The sequence below is a fragment of the Rattus norvegicus genome, chromosome 15 (assembly GCF_036323735.1).
Source record: "Rattus norvegicus strain BN/NHsdMcwi chromosome 15, GRCr8, whole genome shotgun sequence".
NCBI lineage: Eukaryota > Metazoa > Chordata > Mammalia > Rodentia > Muridae > Rattus > Rattus norvegicus.
In genome coordinates this window covers 25900962-25912277 of record NC_086033.1, presented here as the reverse complement: position 1 = coordinate 25912277, position 11316 = coordinate 25900962, and the positions used below count along the sequence as shown (strand labels likewise).

The following is an 11316-nucleotide window of genomic DNA, read 5'->3' as shown; positions in this document are numbered from 1 at the left end:
AAATGTGGCAGCCAAACCTTTTAAAAATAAATTAAATCATTTTGGATGGAAGAAAATTTAATTCCTCTGGTAGCATAGCATTGAATCGCTAAAAGCAAGATTAGAAAATTTTGTTGCATGATGTTGTATCAGTGGATACTTATAAAATTAAACAAAAGATCATTTCTGAGCAACATTTTTATTTTCAATTCCAGAAATGTCTTCAGCTGTTACTCAGGAGCTATGCTAAAAGCTTTAAATAAATCATCTGATTTAACTCTCACAGTTAAAGAGGTCAGCTAAGTAAAAAGGCTGCTGAGATATGATATTGGTCAAAAAACATTATTGCTACTTGTAACTATTGAGTGATGATTCCATTTTAAGAATTCTACAATTTTGTCATCTAAAAAATGTAACAATGTTTATTAATCATGAAAAGGCAAATTAAATATGTGCACTTAAACAATATGCAAGTATACTTTCTTTTTCATGAGAAAAGCGGAAGCTACTTACATAAAAAACAGTACTAACGGTAATGGCTTAAATTTGGGCATTGATAGTCCAGTAACAGTGAAAGACAAAACAGTGAGGAAGATTGTAGTTTGGAGAGTACAGATCTTTTATACAGCTATGTAAGATGTGAACTTGTGGCTTTATTCCCTTTTGTCATCTTCCTACTTCTGAATGGGTTATGGAGTAAGTCACAGCTACACCGGACATATTATTTCTTCTCTGAAGGCAGAAGATGTAGTGAATGGGAATTTTGTGTTAAGTGCTCAGAAGGGATGCCAAATATTTTGAGAGATTTGATTTAAATTTTATTAAGATTTATTCTTTGGCTAGACATCATAACACTACTTTAACTGTAGGCACATGGTTAAACTGGTAATTCAGATAGAGACCACTTTCAATGTTGTTCATTGAATTGATACATTGGTATTGGCAGAGGATTAAATCTCTCTCTCTCTCTCTCTCTCTCTCTCTCTCTCTCTCTCTCTCTCTGTTAATCTGCAATCAAAAGAGATTTCAATCCTAGTCTCAGATTTTCATGTTACGTTTGTAATATGTGTTTGCATTGCTTTTAAAAACAATTTTGAGAATTGTTAGAAGTAAATTAATGAAAGATAAATAAATAGTGAAATAGTTTAAAATTAATTTAAATTAATGAAAAAATTAATTTAAATTAATGAAAAATAAATAAATAGTTTATTGATTCTATTTCCATTTGAGCATATTCTGAGTTTATGACAAAGACTTCATTCTTTTCGAACTCTATTAATATCAAGAATAACTTAAATGTTACTATAGAAAGATATTTTAGCTTTCTTGGCACAGATCCACCTTGTTTCATATACATATTTAAATTTAAATCACTTTAGGTGAACTTAGAATATTTGTATATAAAATAAGTAAAAATCACATTTTTGAAGATGGATATTATATAAGATTAGATATCCTAATGTATCTATGAATAGACCATCAAAACTATAGATGAAACACACTGTAATTCTACAATGGTTTAATGTAGCAAATGACTCATAGTTTTACCTATAAACATACTGACTTAACTAAAAATGAAAAATTATATTGATGCCATGCAGATTTTTTTAGCTAATTGAACTGAAATAGCATTAGATTATTGTTTACTTGGCTAGTTTGTGACTGATCAATTTTTCTAATAAACAGGCACTTTACTAACAAGTAGGTTACACTTTCTTCAGTCAAAAACCCACAGTGCATTAGTTAGATAACTGGAGATCTGGACTCATTTCTCACATCAGCTTTCATCAACCAAGACCAATTTCTATTTTATTTTCACAACGTTTTTGACATAGACATTAGTAAACAATAAAGTTTTCAAAACCTAGGAGAACTATGAATGGAAAAAATTAACTTTAAAATTATCCAAGTCCTGAAAATATGGTTCTAAATCTCTTATCTTGGTTTAATTCAGTAACTTTGTGTTGCATAAACTGGACCAAAAGAGCAAAACTGGAATATTTTTATTTTTAAGTTTAAAAAGGTTTTGGGATTATAAAATCATGAAATTGAAATTACCTCTAGAGTGTTTACAAGTATACATTTTGATCAGTAATAATTTCATGAGATTAAAAATTTAAATTACTTAATTTATCACTCTCATAGGGACTAGGTGAATTTTCTTGATATCATCATATTCTTTAGATTGTTAATTAAACACACTGTCAGAATGATTGATTCAAAAATAATTCCACTTCTTGTGCATCACAAAAGTCTTTGAGAGCTCACTTTTATTTTCTTTATATGTATTGATTAGCCCATTCCATGAACTTACATGTTTTTATAAATTGCACCCTGAAGCATGGGCATAGTGAGACGAGACAGCTGTTATGAGAGCCTATAATGCTTAACCTGACACATACTGTGTTTGGCTGCTGGATAGATCCAAGAGGCTGTGCCTCTGAAGTGTTACCTATCACTAGTTGCTTAAGTGATCCTAAAAGGAAAGAAACATCTTGTGCCATTCTTGGATGGGCTCTAGGTAGTCAGTGAGTTAGAAAATTGCTAAATAATGTTTTCAGTTCTTCACATTATGTGTTCTCAGGACTGTATTTTTTTTTTGTCTTTTATGACTACAGAACAGAGTCTACAGATAGATGGAGAGGCTTAACCATTCCAGAGTCCCAGAATTTGTGCTACTTGGACTTACTGATTCTCCTGAGCTTCAGATATTCTTCTTTGTGGCATTTTCCATTTTTTACTTAATGACAATGCTTGGGAATTGCTTAATTCTGTTCACTGTCCTGTCTACCTCAAATCTCCACTCCCCCATGTTCTTCCTTCTCAGCAACCTTTCTCTGATTGACATATGCCTCTCCTCCTTTGCAACCCCAAAGATGATCATGGACTTCTTTGCTCACCACAAAACTATTTCTTTTGAGGGGTGTATTTCTCAAATCTTTCTTTTGCATCTTTTCACTGGAACTGAAATTGTCCTGCTGATTTCCATGTCTTTTGACAGGTATATCGCCATATGTAAACCTCTCTACTACTCAACCATTATGAGCCAAAAAGTGTGTGTTGGACTTGTGGTTACTTCTTGGATGGTAGGCTTCCTACACACAATGAGTCAACTAGTTTTTATCCTCTATTTACCCTTCTGTGGTCCAAATGTAGTAGACAGCTTCTTCTGTGACCTTCCTTTGGTAATCCAACTGGCTTGTATAGATACATATGTTCTTGGTATCTTTATGGTCTCAACCAGTGGTGTTATTGCTCTTATAAGTTTTCTGCTCTTGCTCACCTCCTACATTGTGGTGCTTGTCACCATCAGGGGCCACTCCTCAATTGGGTCATCTAAGGCTCTTTCCACCTGCACATCCCACTTCATAGTTGTGCTCATGTTCTTTGGACCATGCATTTTCATTTACATGTGGCCTTTTACAAACTTTCTGTTGGATAAAATTCTCTCTGTTTTCTACACCATCTTCACTCCTTTTCTGAATCCACTTATCTACACCTTGAGAAATCAAGAAGTGAGAACAGCGGTGAAGAAGAAAATAAGTAACCAGTATTTCTCTTTTGGGAAGATAAATCCACATTATACAGTGAAAGGACTGGAAAGATCCAGAGAGTAAGATCATGTTTTACAATAGAATAAGAAACAATTAACCTGTGATCTTCTTTCCATGAAATTTTATCTGAATTTATAATGCTAAGAAGTCAGCGTTGAGAGATACGACTGCTTACTTTAAAACTAATACTGGTTTGGTAGTTTTGTAATCATGGATCAATGTGATAATGTGTTGAAGTTTATAATATATTTTCACAGAAAAGTTATGTTGCCATAATTTCAAACATTGATTTATTTTCTTGTATACATGAAATCTACATACATATATACCATGGTTAATACTCTGCAAGAAGTTTAATACAAACTTTCTTATTATTTCTTATCCAGAGAACTTCTCTTTAACTGTATTGTGATATTTTATGGTGTCTACTTTAACCTAAAACTTTGATAAAGATTTCAAAACATGACAGGCTTTATTTTTAACATTAGAAATTTATTTGGAAATTGATATTATGAAATTATTTTACATAAAACTAAACAATCTTAATCACTGGGTCAAATTGTTGAATCCTAATATGAATTTGAACCTAATAGATTAATACTTTAACTATCTATATTCTCAGTCAGTATGAAGCTTACTGCTATCAGATGAGTAATATAGCAAATAATTAATAAATTGAAGATCTGTGATATTTAAGTCAGAGAAAGTAGATTACTTAAATAGACTGGCCTTAGAACATAGCTATAAATAATAGGTATAACAGACCCATTTACTATTAATTTTTGTGTGAGAATACTATTAGCTGCCAAATTCATGATATACTTTATTTTTTAAATTAAATAGTTCAAATTGGTTTTTAATTTTTACAAAGCTTGCATTTAGTTTTCAATATCATATGATTTGTGAGAAGGCAAATAAAATTAATTTTTAAAATATATGGTTTATTTCTACCCAACTTGGATTATTATCAATAATGTTAAGTAGATTTTTTATATAACATGATCTATTGATGTCAGATAGATGGTCCATTTTCTAAATGGCTGAAGAACCAAAGGCACCAAGAATTTATCCTAATGCAGGCTAACCCCTGATAAGAAGGAAAGCAGATCAGCAAGGCTCACTGGGTTATATCCTGGAAGACTCATTTTACCTTTTTAGCCCTTTTTATCTCTAATATGAGAATTATGAAAAGTATCTTAAAATGTTTAGGATAATGTTTTGTGTAAAGTAGACATGTGATTTCTATTTTCTTGAACTACCTCAACAATGTCTTAATTTATTCAATGTGTTTCTGAACAGTAGCTCTATTCTGGGAAAAGTACTAGCAAAATCACACTTAATGCTCTAATTTTGTTCTGTTTTTAAAACTATGGTCTGTTAAAACATTTTGGTTTTCATTTGTAATCTAGAATGTGTGATGAAGGCAGGTTTGAGTGCCTAATATTTTGATACACTATGAGATTGTTTCTCCCTGATTTAATGGATATAAAAGGAGTTATAAAAGCAAGCTGTTATCAGAGACTTAGAATCCTGCAAAAACATAAGCTTATGCCTTTCAAAGAAGCAAAAACTTCAAAAATACATTTCTAATATATGAAGTTTATTTGTGCCTAAAAGTTTACAAAGAAATGTATTAAGATTAGGTATAAAAATACACATTTAATTTGAGAGCCAGCTTATTTTTAAGTAAATCTATACTCCTTTTGTTAGCAAAACATATAAAAACGTTAGTATACCTTGCTTTATTCTTAAGCAAAAATATATTTATTTAAAATGTGGAATGTAGCTCTAAAGTTTTATTGTTTACTTCAGTAATTCATTGTTGAGCACCTATTGTATTACAAGTTCTTTTGGATGCTACAGGACCATTTAAGTATAAGATAGGCTTCTTTGACGTAGAGAGATGTCTGTTGTAAATCTGAATTGAAACCCCAGATGTTTGTTCTACTTTTAAAACTTTGAGCTACATTTTTAAGTTCTTACCCTTAGTTTCTTCACCTATATATTTGTAGTACTTGTGTGTAATCACTACTGATATTGAAACTAAACAAAAATATGTGTAAGGAATCTAGCAGTAATAAATACTAAGTAATAATATTGTTATTTTTGCTGTTGTGTTAAAAAAGCACAAAACTCAAGGAAGAAACAGAAGACCATTACTTGAACTTTCCTGACATAGTACTATATTAGTAAAAATATGTTATTTTATGTACTATTAGATATGCCAATTACTTTTGTCTGGGTTCATTTGTATATTTATTGTTATGTTTTACAGCTGTGTTTTTCTAAACAAGTATTATATTTTGCAACTTTACCTTAAATTGAAATACCTTCCATAACTGTATGGAAAAAGAAAATAAGTATAATATATCTGACAGGTCAGTATGTTTACAAAATTTTCTTTGTTTCCTTGTTTCTTTTCTTTTTTCTTTTCTTTACTTTTCCTTCTTTCTTCTCTCTTTCTTTTCTTTTCTCATATGTTATATTTCAACTGCAATTTCCATCCATCTAGTCTCTCCCTGCAACCTCTGCTCTTTTCCAAATCTACTCCCTTCTCCAGCTTTCCTCAGAAAAGTATAGGCCTTAGAGGACTAACAACCAAACGTGGCATAGCAAGCTACAATAAAACCAGGCATATACCATCACATCAAGGTTAGACAAAGCAAGCCAGTAGGAGGAAACATGTCCATTGAGTAGCCAAAAGAGTTAGGGACAGCACCTGATCCACTAAACTACTCAACCATAACACATATGCCCAATATTCAAACTATATAAAGAACTCAAGCAACTAGACACTCACAAATTAAATAACCCAATTAGAAAAGGGGACACATAGCTAAGACAGAGAATTCTCAACAGAGGAGCCTCTAATGACTGAGATGCACTTGAAGAGATGTTTAACAACCTTAGCCATCACAGCTGTCAGAATGGCTAAGATCAAAACACAAGTGACAACTGGCAAGGATATGGAGCCTGGGAACAGTCTACAGTGCTGGTGGTAGTGAACACTTCTACAGACACTTTGGAAGACAATATGGCAGTTTCTTAGACAACTGGAAATTAGTCTACATCAAGACCCAGCCATACCTCTCCTGGGCATACGTACCTGAAGAACACTCCATACTATCACAAGGTCAATTGCTCAACTGTCTTCACAGCAACTTTATTTGTACTAGGCAGAAACGGAAAACAATCTTGATGTCCCTTAACTGAAGAATGCATAGAAACTGTGGTACAATTGCACAATGGAGTATTACTCATCTGTTTAAAACAACCATATCATGAAATTTGCAGGTAAATAAATAGAACACAAAAAATTCTTCCCAAGTGGGATAACCCAGATCTAGAAAGACAAATATGGTATGTACTTACTTATAAACAGATATTATCTGTAAAGAAAAGGACAACCACTGAACCCCCAGTGAACAGGATTGTTGCAGGGAAGGCGGTAATGGGGGGAGGATGGGGAGGGGAATACCCATATAGAAGGGGAGGGGGAGGGGTTAGGGGGATGTTGGCCCAGAAAGCGGGAAAGGGAATAACAATCGAAATGTAAATAAGAAATACCCAAGTTAATAAAGATGGAGAAAAAGAAAAAAAATAAATTAAAAAAAAGGACAATCATGCTATAGCCCACAGACACAGAGGGGTTAAATAATAAAGAAGACTTAAGAGAGGATGCAAAGATCTTCCTGGGAATAGAATTCATTTTGTTGTTATTGTTTCAACTTGTACGTACGTACGTATGTATGTATGTATGTATGTATGTATGTATGTATGTATGTATGTATGCATGCATTCTTATATTATATCCTGACTGTAGTTTCACCTCTCTTTACTCTCTCTAGTCTCTATCCCTGACTTAACCCATTTCCCAGATCCACTCTGCCTCCTTTTCCCTTCAGGAAAGACCAGGCCTCCCAAAAATACTAAGTGAAAATAGTATAACGAGTTATAGCAAGACTAGGCACAAAGCCTTATATCAAGGCTTGATGAGGCAAGCCAGTAGGAGGAAAAGGGTCCTAATAAAAGCAACCATAGTGAAGAAGTTTCAAGTATGATTCATGCATTTTGTCTCTATTCACACAAGCAAAGATAGTAATGTAAATGATTTAAAGTTTATATAATATGATTTATTTAAATTTGAATAAGTGATGATTTGTTAGCTAATAACTTTATATCAAACACAAAAATTAAGTATAGGCATGGAGAATTTGAATTTTCAAGAGTATGAAAAAGTTGTTTGAGGAGGTGGTAGAAAGTACTTCGTAGGAAAACTTTAAAGTGGACATTTCTTTCTGAAAAGTAAGTCTCTGAATCCAGAGAATGAGTATGATGGAATATATAGCTTATTTCTGGGTAACAAATTCAGTTCTGAACATCACCTCACAACTGCACAGACTGGATATAGTAAATGGTCCAGCACTCACATGACATATCAGGGAAGCCATTCTTCAACATGTCACTTATTCAAATATATGAGGTTATTTTCTCTTTGAGCCATTATAGATTATTTTTTGTTGAAGTATGAAGGTGAATCAGAATTGGAAGAAGATATATATTGGAGAGAAAATAGATTTATAGTATAGATAGTTAATAAAAATATTCACAAACTTGTTCTATATTTTATTCTCATCCACCCCCCTTTACAATTCCTAGAGACCTCTAAATTTCTTCTTTCACTTTTGTTTTTACACATTTATTGTATTTAGTACTAAGTTTCATAAAATAAATTTGAGTGTATTATACATTTTGATCACACAATTATGTGTGTAAATGTATATATGTATATGAGTATATGTGTACAAGTGTATATGTATACACACATGTGTGTGTGTGCCTATACCCTAATCTTAATCCTAATACTAAAGGATAGCCTACTACTACCAGATTTGTAATTTTTAACTGCATTTTAAATAATAATCTTTATACACACAGATAATCATGACTCCCCTTCCTCATTGAAGAAACATATTTTTACAGAAGAGAAAAGCTACCACAGAAATGCAAACTGGTCCAAGGGCAGAGAACATCTAGCCCCAGGGTGTGCCACTTCATTCTATGCATCTACATTACATACACTAAACCTAAAGATCCGAGAACAACTTAGAAGTGAGGATGTAAAGGTATGAGGAGCCAGAGAAACATTACTGTTTTCAAGCATGACAGTGGAGTTATATCATGAAATTTAGATAATATTGATGCCTAAAGAAGACCAGAGTAATGACAAGACCAGTTGGCATATCAAAATGTTTGGAGTAAATCTACAGGGCTCTACCCTAGATGAAGAACTATAGACAATGGCTCACAAGAGATAAAGAATTAGCCTTTTCTAAGGTTTAGCTCTCTTATACAAATACAGTCCCAACTGATCATCATTCTTAATATTCTCTCATTCTCTCTCTCTCTCTCTCTATATATATATATATATATTATATAAGTATATATATACTTAATATTCTCTGTATATTATATATTATATATATATATAATTATATAATTATCTGTATATATATACTTAATATTCTCTCATTCTCTCTCTATATATATATTATATAATACATATATATATATATATATATCATTTCTTCACCCTTACTTTGCTTCCTTATACCCTAGTCAACTCTCTAACACTAACTCTCCTCCCACCAAGTCCCCAATTCTATGACTTTTCTTTTTTTGTGTGATAAAGTGAAAGTGGGATTAACCAAATCCATTCAATGGACAGTGATATGAAACTACTGATTGCAGTATGAGTGACTTAGCAAAGGTTACAGAACTTAGCACAACTCCCCAGTTTCCAGCAGCTCTCCACTGCCATTAACATTCTTGACAGAGTGATGTCCCATCAATATCCTCCTCCTCCCTCATGACTAAATATTACTTGCTCAATGTTATGCAGATGCTATGAAGGGAACTGAAGATATATGAGTTTATGAGTGCTATGGCCATGTTGTGTTCATAAAAATATAAAGAGATTGGGTTATGTTCTATGGAGGTGTAATGAGGTAAGGGAAAGGGTGTGCTTCAGTGGGCCCATGCTTAGACATCCCTTCCCCACTGAGGGAACAGCCATACAACTGTATAGTATAGAATAGAGTTTATTTAGGGCATGGGGAGGAGATTTTAGAGGGTAGTTGGGGCAGAGAGAGAGAGAGAGAGAGAGAGAGAGAGAGAGAGAGAGAAGCAGAGGAGGAGAGGCCAGCCATAAACACTTGGACAGAAGGGGGAAGTGAATGGGGGAGAAAGGGGACAAAGGGGGAAGAGGGTAAGAACAAGAGAGCAAGAAAAAAGGAGCAAGAGAGTGAGGAGGGGGCAAGCAGCCCCTTTAATAGTGTCAGGCATACCTGGATGTTGGCAAGTAACTGTTGGGCAGAGCATATACAGAATGCTAACATTCCCCAATTTTGGTTTAATTAAAAAATAAAAATTAGAGGTGATGGTGGAGAGAAATAGGGTCACTGTGATCTCTGACTGCTTCATGCTTGTTTTGGGGTGATGTATCTCTAGGGAACCAGGGTCTGTGGAACCACCTGAGGATAGGTCAGAAGGAACAGGTCCAATAGAAGCATCTGTGTCTGAGAGAGAAGATTGGAACAACTGGAGGTCACTTCTCTGGAGCTGTCCTAGATGTAGTAATTGTCTGAACTTGACAAGATGCTGAAACACACACACACACACACACACACACACACACACACACACACGTAAAGAATAAGTACATTTGGAAGAGAGAAAATTTGGCACTGGCCTTGAAAGTGTACCATGGAAGGAATGAGAAGGCTCATAGACAAAGGTACCATATACTGGCAAAGGCTGACCAACCCACTCCAGCTACTGCCCTAAATTACACAAGCCAAAGGGGCCATGTCCTAGGTGACATCAGGAGGGACATTAGGCTGTTGATTGCCTTCATGTCCTCATGTTGCACAGGACAGAGGGACATCACTTATGGAAAATCCTCCAGCTAATCTCCTAGGACTCCTAGACTCCTATGGATGACTGAAGGGACCCGATCTCCCTTGGCCCAACCACTGCCATCACCACCAGGGAGCCCCGGGTAGCCATTATGGTATGTGGGCAGCCCATCTCCTTCTCCTTGGACACTGAGGCCACTTACTCAGTCCTGATGGAGTTTTGGGGACCTACATCTCTCTCCCATTTTCCTAATGTTAGGGTAGGAGTACCACCTTACCTTTCTCACCAGACTCCACCACTTAGTTGCACATTTAGGGGTGTACTTCTCATCCATTCCTGTTTGGTAGTGCCAACATGCCCAGTCTCCTTATTGAGAAGGGATCTTCTAGCTAAACTGGGAGCCTCTATTTCCTTTGCTCCACTCATTCACCTAAACCCAAGCTTACCAACAGTCCCTCTGCTTCTTCTTCTAGGCAGTCAACCTACTAACACTAACATATTATTCCTTTACTTCTTGGGTACACCCCCAAGTCTGGGAGGTCCAGAACCCCTCTGTTGCTAAACAAACAGTCTTTCCAAATAGGGTCCGGAAACTGCACCATGGCTGGATACCAGGAATAGATCCAAATTGCTGTCATCCCTGTATCCATTATCCCATCTAAATGTTATGATCTCTTTACCTGCTTTCTCTTTGACCAGACAGATGATTGTGTAAAATGGCCAGATGAATATGGGGGCTGCCCATATTGGTCTTGTCAGATACATTTGCTAGGATCGCAGACCAATCACTTCTTCTATCAATAATGCAAGACACTCTCTTTTTACATACAAGACCCATAGACTCCCATGTGGGAGACAGGAGTTG

General features: G+C 34.7%; 1 protein-coding gene across 2 annotated transcripts; it reads left to right on the top strand.

The window, feature by feature from the left end:
• The first annotated feature begins 2615 nt into the window (after positions 1-2615).
• Or4k6 (olfactory receptor family 4 subfamily K member 6) lies at positions 2616-9621 on the top strand. 2 transcript variants are annotated; one of them, XM_017599769.2, is made up of 3 exons: positions 2616-3506; positions 3584-3602; positions 9599-9621. In XM_017599769.2, the coding sequence occupies exons 1-3, from the start codon at positions 2616-2618 to the stop codon at positions 9619-9621; spliced, it is 933 nt and encodes a 310-aa protein (XP_017455258.1). The 2 variants fall into 2 exon arrangements, with proteins under 2 accessions (XP_017455258.1, NP_001000973.1); NM_001000973.1 differs by lacking the exon at positions 9599-9621 and having other exon boundaries at positions 2616-3596.
• Positions 9622-11316: the final 1695 nt, after the last annotated feature.